General features: G+C 40.1%; 1 protein-coding gene across 2 annotated transcripts in view; it reads left to right on the top strand.

Annotated features, from left to right (window-relative positions):
• The window catches only part of myh10 (myosin, heavy chain 10, non-muscle), a 65816-nt gene continuing 47193 nt past the window's right edge, over nt 1-18623 (top strand). For both annotated transcript variants that reach the window (XM_074630568.1, XM_074630566.1), the window contains exons 1-3: nt 1-159; nt 5043-5424; nt 12342-12498. In XM_074630568.1, the coding sequence (XP_074486669.1) occupies nt 5080-5424; nt 12342-12498 (502 nt within the window). In that variant the 5' untranslated portion in view covers nt 1-159; nt 5043-5079. The remainder of the gene's footprint in view (nt 160-5042; nt 5425-12341; nt 12499-18623) is intronic.

Raw genomic sequence — 18623 nt, 5'->3', positions numbered from 1 at the left:
GCGAGAGTTCGGTTGAGAGTCTGCTGCATGGTGGTGGGAGTACCACTGATGAGAGAGAGAGAGAAAGGACTATTATAGCACCGCATTGGAGGACGATTATCTACTGGATACTGCTGCTTAGCACTCGGGCAGGGTTTCTCCATCGCTACTGTGTGTGTGGTGAGTTAAACAGTACAGATTGTAGTGAGGATGAGAGAGGTTTAGCAACAGTAGCTAGCAGGATTATTGTGCCATGACTTTTCAATGATGGAGGACCATTAGGTCTGCTAATGTTAGCCGGCGCTGCAGAGCCACAACGTGCTATGTGCATCAGTCTGATCTTATATTAACATTTGTGATGCATGTGTTTTAGAAAGTGTGCTCTTTGTGGTCATTGTCCAGCTGCTTTTTATCATCCCCACCCAGACAGACAGACAGACAGACAGTCTGAGACACCCACTAGATGTTTGGAAAATGTGTTATTAGTGTAACACAAATATGATGTTGAATATATATAGTATGTATGTGATAAATTTAAAGATTTTAGGAAGACTAGCTGGTGCTGATTGGTATCAGCTAATGGGGATCCTTTTTAAATAAATAAATAAATAAATAAATAAACACCCCATAATGGGATTCATCCCCTAAAAAAACTCTCATTGTCACAGAAATTACACCATTTTGCATTATCTAATTGCATCATAAGTCATAAAAGCGCCTGTATAGACCTCTGGTTGTGTGTTTTGTTGGTTAATTTAAAGCTCAGGAGTCCTTGAATGCATCATTTTGAAGCACAGCATGCCAACTTTGAGCTAGCAAGCTAACCCAGGGCTGATGCAGAGGTTTGGCCCAGTCGGTTTGTTGTCATTTTTCCACAGCTAATTGCTATTTCATCACCTTCCTCTGTTGATTTATCATACTGGAGATGTGGTTTGCTATATTTCCCTGTGTTGTAGAGCTGAGAAAGGGATGAAAGTAACTGTTTTCCCAGTGAAAATGAGTGAGGGGATGCAGTGACCCAGCAGCCAGCAGACACACTGATCTGATCCCACCATGTCCCTTGACCTGACCCAGATTCCTGTCTAGTAATCAGCCCTGATCTAAGCATGGGGACTTGATTATTGTAGGTTAAATATCTCTGAGCATTCACCACCAGCTGATGTTGTCTCAGATTAATAATAAGAAGCAAGCTATGTATTTAATTTATAGTATAATATAATAAATTATTATTTAAAATAAGAAAATATTGATAAGATTAAAAAAAAGACAAATAAAATGTGATTATCTCATGGTTTGTTGTTATAATCTCATAGTCCTATTGATTATATTTGCATTTGTTTAAATTGTTTATTTTTTTTCTTTTCCCTGTAAAAACTTTGCAACTTTGTTAAGACACATGCTAAACAAATAAAACAATTTAAATTATTATAATATAATATATTATTATTTAAAATAAGAAAATATTGACAAGATTAACAAATAAAATGTGATAATCTAAGATAACATGTTATTGATCTCAAAGGGGTGAAACTGGATGTAACATAAATATACAAAAAGGATACAAACAGAACCATAAATCTATATTTAATTTATGATATATATACTACTGAAGATAATTCAATTAGAGGAGGGGAGTAAACAATAAGTAAAAAAAATCAAATAAAACAATTAAATTTAGAGTATAATGTAATATATTATTATTTAAAATAAGAAAATATTGATAAGAATTAAAAAAAAGACAAATAAGATGTGATAACCTAAGATAACATGTTATTGATCCCAAGGGGGGAAATTGGATGTAACATAAATATTCTTAAAATAGATAATTAAATTAGAGGAGGGGAGTGAACAATAAGTAGAAAAAAACTGCAAGTAATTGAAAAGTAGCCTAGTACAATAGATAGATAGATGGATAGATGGATGTACTTTATTGATCCCAAATTGGGAAATTATTGTCTTACAGCAGCAGGTTATCCAAGCAATGCACAGGAATAGTACATAAAATGTACACGTCAACAATAGAGAAATATATCCATAGAATACAAAATATAAAGAATATTGGAATACACTATAAATATACCTGAGTACTGCAACGACTACTGACCCAGATTCCTGTCTAATCAGCGCCTGATCTAAGCATGGGGACTTGTTAAATTGTAGGTTAAATATCTCTGAGCATTCACCAGCTGCTGATGTGGTCTCAGATTAATAAGAAGCAAGCTGGAGGGGTGCTTTCAAGTCATGGCCAACATTCAGACTTGTCAGCTGTTGTGGGCATCAAGTGCCAGGTTGTACAAAGTTACTCTCTTCTGTCTGTTTTCCAGCTCTGTTTATGGAAGTATATGCCTTAATTATTGATGGTGTAATTGTGTCTTCTATTGGATGATATAGTAAGCATAAAATCACTCACCAGACTGCAACTAATGATTATTTTAACTATCGTTTAATCTGAGTATTTTCTTGATTAATCTTTTGGTCTATGTCAGAAAATTGTGAAAACACTGTTTTCTTAAACCCAAAGAAATATCTTCAGATTACTTTCACTATCTGTTAATCTGCCGATTGTTTTCTTGAATAATTGTTTGCCCTGTAAAATGTCATCACTCTTCTAGGGATGCATCGATACCGGATCAGATATCGGGTTGATACTGACTCAAATAGCTGGATTGGATATCGGTTACAATGGGGCCGATCTATTCAATTTATAAACTATATATATTATATACTGGAATTTTAATTCCTGTTTAAATTTTGACCAATTTGTTGCTGCTTTAAAAGGTTTACACCTGAATTGTAATTCCTGTTAATTTTGAAGACTTATTTATCAAGTTATTGGTGTGCAATTTATTATTTTAAAAATAAATAACAATTCCGTAGATGTGTATCTATATATTTATTTTTTTAATTTTGTTTTACAAAGTTAGGAAAGCAATGTTTAAGTCCAACCTGATGTTGCCTTACACATAACAGAATGATCCCAGTCACTTCCAAACAGTGAGGCATACAGTTTATTAATTAAACACTGGTATCAGATCGGTACTCGGTATCGGACGATACCCAAAGCCCAGGTATCGCTATCGGTACCAGGACTGAAAAAGTCGGCTCGGTGCATCCCTACACTCTTCATCACATTTACGCCTTATTCTTATTGCACAACACAGTCAGGGTTTCCCGTGGCTTTTGCAGAGGCACAAATAGTGACGTTACTGTACATGTGGGTTGGTTATGCACAAGGATGGAGGTGTAAAGGCTTGAGCACACAAGCCTGTGTGGGCAAAACAAGACCTTCTGGAAAAATGCAAAGCCCTAAAGCAAGGGAAAATGAATCCAACTAAAAGACAGAATACAAATAATTCACATTGCATTTTTTTTTTTTTGGTCTAAATTTCTCTCATTTGGTCAGAAGATCTTGAGTATCATAACAGGTGCTCCCTCTCATGCTCAGTCTGTCACTGTTTTTAAGAGATAATGATTCATAAGGCTCTACTGTAAATGCTGATCGAGGCATTAGTTTTGGTGTATTTGCTGCTCACTCACTCACGTTTTCTTTTATGAGTTATGACAGGCAAGCAGCAACCACCATGTTGACTGTGATAAACTGTGACACTTGACAATAATCGGACATGCCCTGAAATATACTTTATATTGACACTAGTGTTCAAAACTGTCACCAAGGCAAACAAACATTAGCTATTGAAAGTCTAAACTTGTTATTTGAAAGAATCTAGCCATTTCTAGCCACACAACTTGTGTTTTCTTGGAGCCAACATTTAGCAGGTATTAGAGAAGCGCCTCATCCCTAAAGCACTTAAACATCAGCTTCAACATTCAGCTGTATTCATTGCAGCTTGGTTGAACTGATGTCTTACGTAATATGGTCAAAATGTTGGTCATGGTGCTACCACGCTATGATATAAATGATCTGATATATAACGATATGATATAAATATCAACACTCAGAGATGTTGCTGTCCTTGTTATACCACAGTAGCTCTCCCTTTAACATCGCTGGTTGTTTTGGGCTATTTTGGTCAATTTTGCAATTCGATGAGCAGGACTGCTTTATGGCAATATTGGATTTTTTAAATATGATTTTTGCATCAAGTTTGATTTAAGACATTCCCGTCTGGTTATTTTACCCATTAACAATTTCTCATTTTGCTTTCGCAGACGATGTATTATATTGTGATGATAAGAACTGATATTCTCATATAAAGTTACATATACCGTGTTAAAGGAGTTTTCTACTTAACTATGGCGGCTTTTTTTTTGTTAAAGCTGCATCTTGTGCACAGAGTAATGCATGATAGCAGCATGGCAGGCTATAAACTTTATAAACCTTGTCCCGCACTCGTTCCTATTAGCTGCTTCAACGCCCTGGTGATGAATGTTTGCACAGTAAGCTAAACCACTTTTGAACTAGACACTAGAAAAACCTCCTACTGCCATCCAGTGTCATTGACTCTTCAGCTGACTGCAGTCACACAAGATTTTAAAACACAGTTTTTACTTCTTTGACTTTGTGGAAAAACCCAATAATTGGCCTAAACTGGCGACTCGGGAGTCAAACTTGGAAAAATGTCATTCGGTTACAGCCCTACACTTAACACAGTATGGAATTATTGCTGTAACACAGATATACATTTGGTCACAGAAGACATTTTGACAAGAATTATGGCCAATGAGAAACTGTAGAATGTTATAATCTTCAAGATAAACTAAAAAATATATATATTTTCTGCATTTTTCTTTGTTTTACCTATTGTACCGAAAACATACCAAACCGTGACCATACTGTACCGTGAATTTTGTGTACCGTTACACCCCTACATACTGGGACACATGGGTAGAACTGAATCATTGTTATAGTGACACCTGTGCTTTTCCTACTATACCAAGTCAAAATGTCTGCAGTGAAAAAGGCCTGTTAAAAGGATCTTTTACACAACAGTGTTGAGTCACAGTGGTGATCTCATCTGTATAAAGTGAACAGTGTGACAGTAGTCAGCTGCATGGATTTAAATAAGCATATCTTTTCATTATACTTTCTCTCCTTCCTACAGGTGGCGTAGTGTGTTCTGCATCTGGTTTCCAGCAGAAATGTCACAGAGGAGTGGGCAGGAGGACCCGGAGCGGTACCTCTTTGTGGACCGCGCCGTGGTCTACAACCCGGCCGCACAGGCCGACTGGACGGCCAAGAGGCTAGTATGGATCCCATCAGAACGCAATGGCTTCGAGGCTGCCAGTGTTCGTGAGGAGCGTGGAGATGAGGTGGTGGTGGAGCTGGCGGAGAATGGGAAGAAGGCGGTGGTCAACAAGGATGACATCCAGAAGATGAACCCGCCAAAGTTCAGCAAAGTAGAGGACATGGCTGAACTCACCTGCCTGAACGAAGCCTCCGTGCTTCACAACCTCAAAGACCGCTACTACTCTGGCCTCATCTATGTAAGTATTTGTCATTCACTCGTAACAACTACCTGTAACTACTTTAATCATCTTCTTCCATCGAAGAAATTAAATTAAGGTCTGAAAAAATTATAAAGGTGACAGTTTAATTGTAGTGATTTATTGCCATCATTAGAGTGGATGTAAAAATGTTCATCAAACTGTCCATTAGCTCCTCTACTCATCAAACCTGACTATATATATATAGTCAGGCTTGATTTCCATAGCATTTCATGCTTGAATCTCTGAATTTAAGAGACTAAGAAACACATTTCCTTCAAAGAACAAGCCATAATGTCCTACATAAGCTGCCGATTTCCCCTGTGATTATGACCCATTTAGCGACATGCATTCCTGGAATAGCACAGACACGGAGCTTGTGGGCCACCTGAGACCTGGGCAGGAGGAAAGGGCTGAGGGGTTCACACTCAGAGGCCTGGTCCTAAAGACAGAAATGAGCTTGGTTAAACTAGAGTATTTACTCGGGGCAGATAGTGAAAAGGATGGATAAGGGAAAGGATTTCCCGATCTAGTCATATTGCTTGATTACACTTGATGATGATTAGATGTCTCTCCACTCAGTAAGAGATTTACATTAAATTATATCAGGAAAAAAAAATCTTACAGCTTGGATTGTCAGAAATCATTTACTACATCTTATATGTACATAATCAAAACATAAATCTTTCCCTTTAGGCCAGGAGATTATTCATCATTTGTTCTGGTTACATTGGTGCAGTTGAAAGTACTTTGGTGGTTTTCTGCCCTCGGCCAGTGAGACGGAGCTTTGGAAGCTTTATGGATGAAGTCATGACATTTGAAATGTTAATGAAGACACTATGTATTCTTTGTGTTGATGAGGCATGATTACATCAATGTCATCATCCAGCAGATGGTCTGCCAAACCACCAGCATTATGACATTATGTCCCCCCAGAGGGATAATTACAGGAACGAATGCATTCGCAGGTATTTTGACTCTGTTGGGATTCAAACAGTCTGTGATATTCAGTTTATCCCAAGAGCTATTTTGCATTAGTGTATTAGTATACTTAATTACAGTATTTTACCCATCATACTTCACCTGCATCATATACAATTACATTTCCTTGATACTCTTTGACAACTTTAGTATGTCTTATGGATCCGTGTAAGGCTGAATCTGCTAATTATTGTCATTATTGATTAATAAGACTGTGTTTTATACTCTTCCTTTGATGTTTTAGATATTTGTTTCTGGTGTTCTGCTGTATTGTAGCTAAATATAACATATAACCTCTATATAATTAATGTAGTGGAGGGGTGGACGTTGTGGCCGCTGTCTACTGATGGCTCCTTGCCAAGAGACTGCTTAGGTCTGTTTGTCTATCTCCCGAGAGCTGATGTTGTTGGCCCCCAGATTAGAACAATGATGACCTTACCATGACTATGACCGTACAACATTTTTTAAAGGACTTTTAGTCACATAAATCATACGAATCTCTTTGTAGACCTGTTGACAAAAGTTAATAATTAGATCCAGATTTCTGGTCTTCTTCATGTGCTGTAACAAAACTCTGCTTTCCTCCTACACAAGCTGCAGCAGAGTAGTCCTCAAGTTCTTTTTTTATTTATTCAGTTGAAAATCCTGCCTAAGTATAAAGAACATCTTTGTAATATTTAGTATTTTCAGAGGGCTTATAGGGAGAAAGAAGTGACCCCAGCCCCCCATCTCTTAGCCTAGGGAGGCCTGTGCTGAGTCACACTGTAACCAAACCGCCTTAACAGAGTTCTTTGTGTTCACTGATAAGCAACAGCTGTCTGCTCAAATAACTGCATTTTTAGTTTCTGTTTTTCTGCCAGAAAACTTAATTAACAGCCAATCCATGTCAGCGTTTGAATGTGTTTTTCCTGCTGTGCAGAGTTACAGACATGTCTGTCCTCTGATCCAGTTTGCATGCTTAGTGGATTTTTGAGCTGCTAAATTATAATCTTTCAGACTTTTCCTCAAAGCTGAAGTCCCCAAGCGTGAAGCTAATGAACAAGGAGTTTTAGGAGATTTGAGTTGCATGCATTCAGATCTCTGTCTGTCATTTGCTTCAGCATTCCTGACTCTGCATGTTTTTCCTGTCCTGCTTTTGAGGATTGTGTGTGACCTTTTAAGTCAGACCAGCATAGCACAGCGCTGACATAACCTCTCTGATTACTTCCAGGTAGTGGATGGATGGAAAGGTGATAAGCGTGTTTTAGTCATTGAAATTTTGATGGATATGTCTGGCTTTACAAGATTAGCATAGTTGAACAAATCTGGTTCAACCCAGTGGCTCAGGAGAAAGGAGGACTGGATATAGTAATGATGATGTCACCGTGATGTATTATTCAATGCCACTATATGTTCATCCCCTAAAGAGGATGGTTGGCAGCTCCAGGCTGAGAGCTTTATGTGAATACTTCTGTGCCTTTATCGGCAGGCTGTCTTTCTGTTCATTAAGCCCAGCCTCTTACTGGAGCATGCATAACTCTATTTGTTCATAACTGAAACCTGGACACAATATCTTATTTTTCTTGAATGCTTTTTTTTATCAAGAAACTAAACATCAGGCCTGTCCAAGATTTACATTTGTTGTCCACATACTGACAATGTTATGAGATGTTATCTTCACATGGTTGCTTCGCTGGACTCCATTCAAATCTAGACCATGATGCTGCACAGCCGCAGCATTAGAGATCACCTTTAATGGTAATGGCTAGGGGCGGGTAAAAATCGACTAACCTATGTATCGCATCTTTATTACGATTTTGAAATTGCTTATTTTAATTCCAGAATCGATATATTTGCTTCATTTGAGGCTACGCGTAGGTAGAAGGAAGTTCCAGCTTTTAAGGTTATAAGTTGAGTAACGTGACGTCATATCCGTTCTGTATCCTTCAACCAAAACAAACCGCAGCCGGTCGCAGGGAGCCAAAACGAGAAAGGATACGACCTTCACCCTCACATTTTAAATCCAAAGTGGTAAACACTACACATACAGTAAAGTATGGAAACACTTTAGGTTTCACACATTGCCAGGAAAAGCAGAGCTAGACATCATAGCTTAAGCTGCATACAAACTCTGTCATGGACAGGAAATGTTATCGTATTGCGGTAACGTGCGGACAAGCCGGCCGTCACTCTCATCTCTGTGGTCAAATCAGCCGACGCTACAACTGTAGAGCACCCATATACTGACATTTATGTTAAATCACATCGTCGTTTATAACACGATGTCTCCAACTGTAATTCCTCACAGATTATTTTCATTCAGCGTTTCAAGTCTCTCTTTCTTTTCTTTTTACGGTCATCTTCCTTGTTACACTTTGCCGGGTAGCATCCACTCCCCTCAGCTGTCAAAGCTGTTTGAATTTAGGTTAGTTTCCTCTCGTAAGCAGTCAAAAGCTCACAGTGACGACAGGTTCGTCATTTTAATCAAGTGCTGTTGAGTGAGATTAAGAGCACCTAAAGATTTAGAGCAAATACAGAGCTGTCTTCACAGTCTGTCTGGGCATTATTTGAAATAATTAAAAATGTGTTGTGTGAGGCAAATGCATTTCCTAATTTCCCCGGGAAGTCGGCAAAGACACTTGCATGATTATTTGGGTTTAAAAAACACGGGGAAACCCAGTTATGTCAGAATGGAGGGGCCATTGAGGGAGGCTGAGGCCCTGTTGCTAAGCACTGCTTGGTTCTCAGACATTTATTTGGACATTTCCGGAGGGCTGGGAACCCTGTCAACTGTGTTCTCCTCTGTTCACCATAGATTTTCTGGGCTGTGGGGCTCAGAGCTGTGTTGACCAGCTCAAATCCATTTATCAGCCTGCATCATGTTCTCAAAGATTCATAATGTAGTTCAGCTTGTTGATCGTAGTAGTAACTTTACAGTGAGTAGACATTCTTTTCGTGCAAACTCTGCGTTTTGAGAAAGGAACGGACCACAACACGCTGGCTGGCTGGTGTCTTGTTATGGCTGGTTGTGTAGGTGTCCAACCCCTTGCCCTCAGAGCCCCACTAATCCCTCAAATACCCCCCCAGGGTCCACCGTCAAGGACAGCCAGCTGAGTCATCCCTCTCCCCACTGCCTGTGGCCCATGCTGGGTCGGGAGCACTGATCTGTCTGCCTGGCGCTGTGCCCACCGTAGGGGGCTTGGGAAGCGGTTGTTATTGCGAGGAGGGCCCTATAGTACATCCTGAGCTGCCTTAAGTTTATTTTTACAGGCAATTCCAGTTAGCATGGTACGAGTATTGGCCTCAGTGATGTAGAACAGTGTTGCTGCTGGTGATTCCAGAGTAACAAACGTCCATGTGGCCAGGCTGCCGCACAGAGCTGTGTCTAAAGCATCTGTGCACATGGAAGAGGAGGGAAGGGGGATTTTGATGGCCATCTGGTGACATTACACCCCCCCACCCTCCACCCTCCACACACACACACGCTCCACACACACGTGGGCTACAGCACCACATGACCAACACCAGGGACACCAATGTGTTACTCTTACATATGCAATATCTGAGAAGGTTTACATTTTTGGGCTCCATTACTAGCAGTGTTTGATTTTAATGAAAATCTTTATTTGAATGAAGGTTCGGCAATATGGAATAATTTAATATAATCAACATTATATTGATATTCAGCTATATATACACAACAGTATTATTTAACTAATATAACTTCTGTCATGTTAAACCTGCAGTAGGCAGAATGTTTTTGGCGTCATTGGGCAAACATTTCATAATAACCTTTCAGTATATTGTAATTCAAGTGTTCTGAGAGAAAACTAGACTTCTGCTCCTCCTCATGGCTCTGTTTTCAGGCTGTAAAGAATCTAGCCAGTGATGGGAGACTTTGGCCAATCACAGGTCATTTCAGAGAGAGAGAGAGAGTTCCTATTGGCTGTTCATTCAATGGAGGCAGCTGTCAATCACTTATGAACTCCAATCAAACGGCCAAATTAGGCAGCGCTGATCAAATATGAATCAATATTCTGTTACTGTAATACCTTTTTCTCGCCTCAAATGTTTTCTGAAACATCTTGTAGTGTACTGTTTAGCTGTAAAATGAGATAGTTTGCTCCGGCTGGTGGGCGGTGCTTGATATTTCCTCAACTGATCTCAACATGGCTGCCGGGTCACAAACTTTCTCATTTTTCAGCTAAACGGTACACTATAAGATGTTTCAAACATGTGAGGAGAGAAATAGACATTACAGTAACAGAAAATTGATTGATATTTGATCAGCGCTGCCTAGTTTGATTGTTTGGTCGGAGTTCGCTAGTGACGGCAGGCTCCAGCTCAGCTCTGATTGGTTGTTTTCCACCGTTCTATGAAATCTTGCAGATGCCGTTAGGAGCACCGGAGAACACACAGATGATTTTTTTCAGATTTCCTGTCTCATGAACTACTGTCAGGATATAGTGACTGTTTTATAAAAATAACGTTTTGTAATCATATTTGCTCCATTTATACCCACTGCCGCTTTAAGCAATACATATGTTAAGTGATAATATTGAATTATTGCCCAGCGCTGGTTGAGTGTTGCAGTAACACTGAAATGCAATTTTAGTCTCCACAGTATCAGACTGCAGATATGTGTTGTGTGTGTGTGTCTGTGTGTGTGTGTGAATGTGTGGTGTGAAGCTCCAGCCAGGTGATGTGATGTCTTTCTCTCATTCAGTCACACACACACATGCTCACAGAGCATGCTTCGGTCATGTCACTCACCATTGTTCCAGTTCAACAACTGGGTTAGCGGACCCGGGCCCCCCTGCAGCCTGCAGCCCACTGGCCGTCACAGACAACATCATTTAAAGAATGTGGCTTTGCAGCCCAGCCAAACACAAAGATCAGAAAGGTGAAAAAGAGAGAGGGATGCAGCGTCAATGAGTAAAAACACACAAGAAACTTGGTGCAACTAATAGAGGATGGTCAGCAGAGGCCGTGTAAACACCCTCTTTTCATCTTAGTTTTTATTGGCATGATGTATCAAGACGTTTGATCCCAGTCATTGATGTGTGATTCAAAAAGCCGTAATCCGGCAGCGTCTACTGTGTACTGTGTACCCCGTGCACTCTTGAGTTAGTGGAGTGCTCCAGCAGCAGCAGACATGTCAGGGATTAACCCTGTCCTGTCCTGTCTGACTGCATATCTGTCTGCATTATACAGCTGAGGGACCTATATACTGTTGTGGATTAAAATCAACACCCAATGCCAGGGTAAAATTGCCACCAGTCTAATGTGGAGAAACCGGAGATGGAGTATAAGCGAATGGAGCAAGAATTTTAAATACTGTAGGATACGTGGCAGTGTGCCAGCCAGCTGCACAGTTTTCTAGCGTGATCTGTGAATTCATAATCTGCTCAACACAATGGGCCTCGTGCCCGAAATGAATAAAATTCACAACTGGTCCTGACCTGTCGTACAAGTCATGTACAGATTGTCTGCTTTGGGGATGCAAATTTTTTATTTTTTTTTAACCGATAACCGACCCTCGTTAACTGATTATTAACCGTTAACCGACATGATTAGTGCGTCGCATGCAGCGATGCACCAACTGCAGTGTACGTGCAAAACAGACAACTGAGTCCCAAGTTCACCCGTCCGGGAGCGTAACTGTAGCAGCCACGATGCTGCGTGTAGTGTCGAGGACACATGCTGCCACTTTCCCAGTAAAACTCTCTACAGGTAGCATCGTCAGTGTACAACAAAATCCGCACTAAATTCCTCATACGGCCTTTTGTTCCTTTGACAACGCACTAAAAGGGTCTTAGTCTTTTTTTGTGCTTATTCATTGTCCATTTAGTATTTAGTATAAGCAATGCCTAGAAATATTACTGTGACATGATGGTGATGTAAGGGCTGCTATGTGATGAATTAACAGTCAACCATGTTTTCTTTCCTCTTTATAGACGTACTCTGGTCTCTTCTGTGTGGTCATAAATCCCTACAAAAACCTGCCCATCTACTCAGAGAACATCATTGAGATGTACCGGGGCAAAAAGAGGCACGAAATGCCCCCTCACATCTACGCCATCTCAGAGTCTGCGTACAGATGCATGCTGCAAGGTAAGTCTGAGTGCTGCTGCTGTATATGGTTACTTTAACTTAAAAGCCTTTGAATGTCAATGGTTTGGCTTCAAAGGTTTTAAATTATTACACCCTGCCTACATCTGCTTTTAAAGGTCACGTCTACTCTCCTTATTTTCTATGTCAAATTAGACATGATGTGATTATCACTCTCGCTGACTTTGAAGTGTTTTCTGTCTGCGTCATTGTCTCGTGGAAATGTTACAGGCATCTTACTAGGATGTCTCTTTCTCCTTTATATTCCGAAATGATTGTTCTTCTTGGACTATCTTTCCAAGTTACTTATTCAGGTTGCATCTTTTGGACTTAAAGTGACACTGCTGTCACCTGTGGCGTCCAGTCTGCCCCAGTTGTCGTTTATTTGATTTTAATCAATTTAGGAACATACAATCTTGTAAGTGAAGGCAGTCCACTCAGAATAATGTCTTCAAAGATCCTTGCCTGGTAGTTGGCGAGCTTCCAGGCTCTATGAGCAGTGACTGACTGGGATCAGACCAACGAGAACAGAGAGGGTGACCCCATTGTGCTCAACAATAGGTCCTTTGTGTGATTGCGAGGGCCGACCAGTGGGGGTGGTGACAAACTGGACAGTCCCGTCAGTCCTTTTAGGCTTTGCTTTCCCCATGTTGGTACACAGAAGGAAGTTTCGGTCGTGTCATGTAAAGATGCTTGTTGTGATGTTGATTGAATGATATTATCTCTTCACAGCTGATGATTTACAAGCACAGGAACATAGTTTTAGTAGTAGCCGCGCTGTGGCTGCTGTTGAACTCAGCAAGCTCCTCATTTAGTCCAGCTAGTTTCTTGTTGTCGCATCCTCCTCTTTTCTTCACACCCTCTACACGCTTTCTTACACGTTTCTACATGGATGGACATAAACGCATGGGGGGCAGGGCTGGCAGACTTGTCAATTAGTAATGCGTTGAACATATTTGTTGCAAAGACCTCAAGCTTTTTCAAACTGCTGCATGTATTTACTGGATGTCTCGGAGTACACATGCCTGATTTGTAATTTTTTTATGAACTGCTAGTCCAACCCATTTTCAGTTGTGGTCGTATCAGATTTAACAGCATTGCGGTTCAAAAGGAGGTTTGTAGGTTGGAGATTAGCAGAGGCCAGCTGCTGTTCAGCTGCGGCCCTGAGCATTTCAGCAACCTGGTTAATAAATATAATAATATCCAGCTGTATAGATTAGCACTGGTTTTCTCTTTTCTCCAAGTGGCCAATAAAGACTCTGGAAAACCAGACTCTGAGGCGGATATCATGACATTTCTTAGATATGGATGAAATTGTCTATCGGGGTATATTTAATTTGATATTGCTGTAATGATATACACTGTGATGTAGGACTGGGTGATATGGAGAAAATCAAATATAACAGTATTTTTGACCAAAGACCTTGACATCGATATTGTAGGGTTGAATATTGGTGCTTTTACAAAATATTTACCCAATGAGATTTTTGATAATCATCAGTAATGTAGATATAATGACTAAGAGTAAAAGGACAATAGAAGAGCTGGAACAGTCTGGTAAGTTCAGAAAATGACATCACTTTACTGTAATGCAGCCTTTAAAACACTTGCGCCATATCACGATATCTAGTCTCATATCACAATATCAATATAATATTGTTATAATGCCCAGCCCTACTGTGATGTAGTACGTTTTCTGGAAAATGAATCAACAGTTTATAGATAAAATAACCAGACAGGAACTTTTTGTCTCATTCAGCAAATGAAATACCTGAAAAATCAAGACACTTCGTACCGATATCCAATATTGCCATGAAACAGTCCTAAAACATATTGCCTGCAATGGTCCAGTATAATACTGAAACAATCAATTTATTGTTTAATTGATTAGCCAGAAACTGTCAACAATTTTAATAAATTCAATTAACATTTAAGTAATTTGTGCTAATCACTGTTTTCATCTTATCTGTTTTATATCATTGTAAATGCAAGTAATTTGAAGACGTCCCCCTGATCTCTTTAAATTATAATCACCATTTTTCACAAACATTTTTAAGGGTAAATAATGAATTGATAAATCATAAAAAATAATCAACAGATTAATCTAAATAAAAAATAATGGTTAGTTACAGCCCTAGTCTAATACAACCAAAGATATTAAAGGCACGTCTACCAGGGTGTAAATATTCTGACAACATTTTTGACAAACATCTCACGTTGTAGGTCACCGTATTGCCCAACCCAGTCCCGGTTATCTCAGAGTGTTTCATTAAATTGCAGTGATTAATATCAGACCTGTTTAGACTTTGCAGTGTCAGTTGCCATCTGAACAAGAAAGAACTCTTGAGACAAATAATTTGTTTGCTCTAATTTATGACCTTTGGAGCAGAGCAGATTGGCAAATCATATTTACTGCTGAAGGGTCTCTAAACCTCGCAGGGATCTGTTAATTACCTCAGCATTGCTGTGAAGCCAGTCAGTACTCAGATGGGAGGTTAAATGAGGTGTTGCCTAACAAAGACGGGGGTGTGTAAGCAGAGCTCTAGAACTTGCTTCACATCTGTCATTGATTAGCGGTCCAGATACTTTACATAATTGTCCTCACTGCTCAGCCGAGGTGAACTCGCTGACGTACAAGAAGCAAATTTTATCATATCTGGAAATGTGTTGTAAGGAAAAGCTGATGTTTGCTGGAATGAAAACATGTGTTGAAGAACCGGTCGTGTCAGCAGCAGCGATGGTTTCCAAGAGTGGACATGGATCAACCGCACCGAGGGTGTCCCTAGGTGTGGTTTTTGAAACAGGGGGTCTTTGTTTCAGTGGAAATGGTGATAGACCCCCTTCTCGAGTCTCTCCATGGTGTCTAATCAGGCCGTTAGGTCAAGTCCAGCGAGATCCATCTCAGCTTAGTGAGGTTTTTCCCAAAGCACAGCTCTTTGATTTCTCACATAGAGGTCCATTTTATCAACAAAGCCCTTCTCATCTCACATGTCAGCCGCATTACTGATATTGATAAAAGATTAAATGAATTGCTTGAAGAATGCAAAGCATGTTCCGTGAAGTTTTCAGTGACCTGCTCAGTGTAATTTATACTGTCAGGAATGCGTGATAAAATGAGCTGGGGAATGTTTATAATGGCACAGCGTACACTCTCAGCAGACACTGGCCCACCTGGCACCAATAAGGTCTATAGCAAACAGTAATGGCTTTGATGGCCTTTTGAACTGAGGCTTGATGCCGGGCTCTTTCAACCTCAAACCTCCAACTGGACACACCAGAGCACGTTTAGCACACAGTACATTGTTTTGCGAATCTTTTGACAAAAGCGATCCACCACATTTCAAAAAGATGCCGCAAGGAGCTGACGGTGAGAGACAAGTTTACAATCACTGAAACTATTGTTCTTTTTCTCCCAAAGATTACTCGTTTTTTCCCCCCATAAAACAACTGGAACAGATGTGATTGTGGACAGTAAAACAGCTCAGTCAGTAACTGACGGATCACTCCTGCTTTCTTTGTAATAGATCCCAATAAAGCTCACAGTTGTATCATAAATAGTACTAGCACAGCTGGAACTATAACTGCTATTCTTTTAACTATTACTTGAAAAAGTTCTTCTGTAGCCCCTTCAAATGAAATCTAATAGGAGAGGTGACTAAAAATTACCAGAGAGGATTACTGACTATGAGTTCATCTTCTCTGTGCTGCCAAATGAAGGCACTCCCTGGAGACCTTGTGTGGATCAAGCTAATGCTTTCCTCCCAGGCATAAACATTTTTTAAAAATGACTTTCAACTGATTCATTAACAAATTGTAATCGCAGACACTAATTATATATTCAAATAAAATGTATGATCAGGCAATCAATCAATTGATCAATCACTTATTAATGACGACACAACCGAGGTCTGTGGAATTTGCTTTGGGTACAGCATACATCAGACTAGCACATACGAGTACTTCTCAAAAAGTCAAGGCTGCGACCCCTTTGGGGGGAAGGAAAACCGAAGATCCTATAGACTTCAATGGAATTTGACATATGTTTGGATTGTAATTTTGACAAATTCGTATGCGTTCATCTTGTTATACAAACATTTGTTTTAAACACATCTTATAATTATTTTGCGCCCTTGACTGAACCTGAGCGTTCGCGATACCTTTAATAAATTAAGGTTGATTGCGATGACGCAATGTTTGTCTGGCCTTTAGCTTGGAGCCATAAAGACCCTCTTTTAGATCTTTTTTAGGAAGTGGCAGGGGAACAAACCGGAGATCAGCATTTTTGGATTTATTGTTGGTGCAACCAACTACGCAGCAACTCTTCAGCGTAGCGTTATTACTATTACCGGTTTGTTTAAAGTAGAAGTTCGGAGACGTGTTTCAGCTTCTTCTGTTTACTCTGTTACCGTCTATGAGGGGCGTGGTCATGAGAGCCTACTCTGGATGACATATTGCCGGTCTGATGCATGGTGGGTAATCTCACTGCCGTCAGTGTCAGTAACACACAAGATCTGCCCTGTGACACCTGTTTGACCTTGAAAGGATAAAACATGGTGGTACACACATCTCTGAGCCGTGATCAAAGATAAAAAGTTTATCTTTTTGTGAGGACAGATCAGATGTAGTGTCTTGTGTTGAGTTCAGTGAGGTCGTGTCTTATGTCCAGTTAGCATGGCCATGCTGTTTGGGAGACTCAACACAACCGTTGAGCGTAAAGCTTTTGTGACTGATGAGGTGAAATTCCTTGTTGTGATTGCCGGTGCAGCTGATTCCACTTTTCTTTCTTATTGTCCCTCCATCCATCTTAGAAATGCTCAGATGTGGATCTACAGTACAAATACCTTCTCGTTGTTGTCACCCAGTGTGAAATGATTTCTGGCAGACTTAGTTTATATGAATCGTAAAGTTCACCTCGTGGCTATTTTCTTTCTTCATCAGCGACTGGAAGGGAGACGGCGTGTCGGACCAATATTTCATGATACAATATTATGAGCCAAAACAGACTTATTGTTCTTTCTTGTTCCTTTTGTCTATATTAAATATATAACCTTCAGCATGTCTTAATTTCCATTTCACATTGATTTTCCAGCTTCTTCACTCCAGTCGCCTCTGTTTGGCTGCCACGCTACCCGTCACCACTGATCTCACCTAATGTAGACATTAATCACAGATTTGTTTCTTAGCTTCAGTTTGCATGAATAAAAATCTAAATCCCGTTGTCAGTGTTTCTCAAACACAGTTAATCTCCCTATCAGATGTCATTACAGACGTTCCTTCTCAGAAATGCTCCACATAGGAAACCAAATATCTCCATTGCATTTATTTCCATGTGTAAATCCTTGGCTGAAGCATCCGTCCCAGTTCTGCCCACACCAGAGGCCTTTGCCATTACAGCCCTAAAATGGATGGTTTAAAATGATTGACTGCTTTAACTTTTAAAATTGACAGATACTTCTTCATCGAGGGATAGTCCACTCCCTTTAGAACAGTAGTAAATGGTTTTCTTATATTTATATTTGGAAGGTGCAGTAAGATGAGAGACAAGTATTCATGCCACTGAAAACATGACCATAGCCTTCCTTTAATAGGCTCTAAAAGCCCCTTTGGCGCCCTGTCATGAGTATAATCGCTCTGAGGTGTTAAACTAATAACCAATCACAAGCCCCCTCTGTGTTGTGAGAGAGCTTTTCCATGCCAGGACGCTACAGACACCCAGAATTCTTCAAAATCAGCAATGCTTAAGATTTCTGTTGTTATAGTTCAGTTTCATGGCAACGCTTCTGCTCCATCCCCGGTGCTTAGAAGCAAATCCCATAATTGCCACATGGGACACTTAACCCACTACTTTACTCTAGTTGGAAAATCAAATATATGTGGTCGTCCACGCATAGTCATTATGCAGTTTTTGTTTTTTTCTCTGATATTGGTCATCACAGCCTTAAACAGCGTTGTGTCATAGCTGGATGTATGGCTAGATTAGCAGGATTGTATACATATTTAGATTATCAACCATTATCTCTGGTGACTGGCGGACCGCCGTGACCAGAGAGACTACAGCCAGCGGCGGCGTTTCGTCCTCCTGCTTCTTCTGCCCCCTGTTTTTATGCATTGTGTGGTTGGCGCACACA

The sequence above is a fragment of the Sebastes fasciatus genome, chromosome 3, assembly GCF_043250625.1.
Source record: "Sebastes fasciatus isolate fSebFas1 chromosome 3, fSebFas1.pri, whole genome shotgun sequence".
Taxonomy (NCBI): Eukaryota; Metazoa; Chordata; class Actinopteri; order Perciformes; family Sebastidae; genus Sebastes; species Sebastes fasciatus.
The sequence above is the reverse complement of the archived record's forward strand: the minus strand, read 5'-3'. Positions and strand labels throughout refer to the sequence as shown.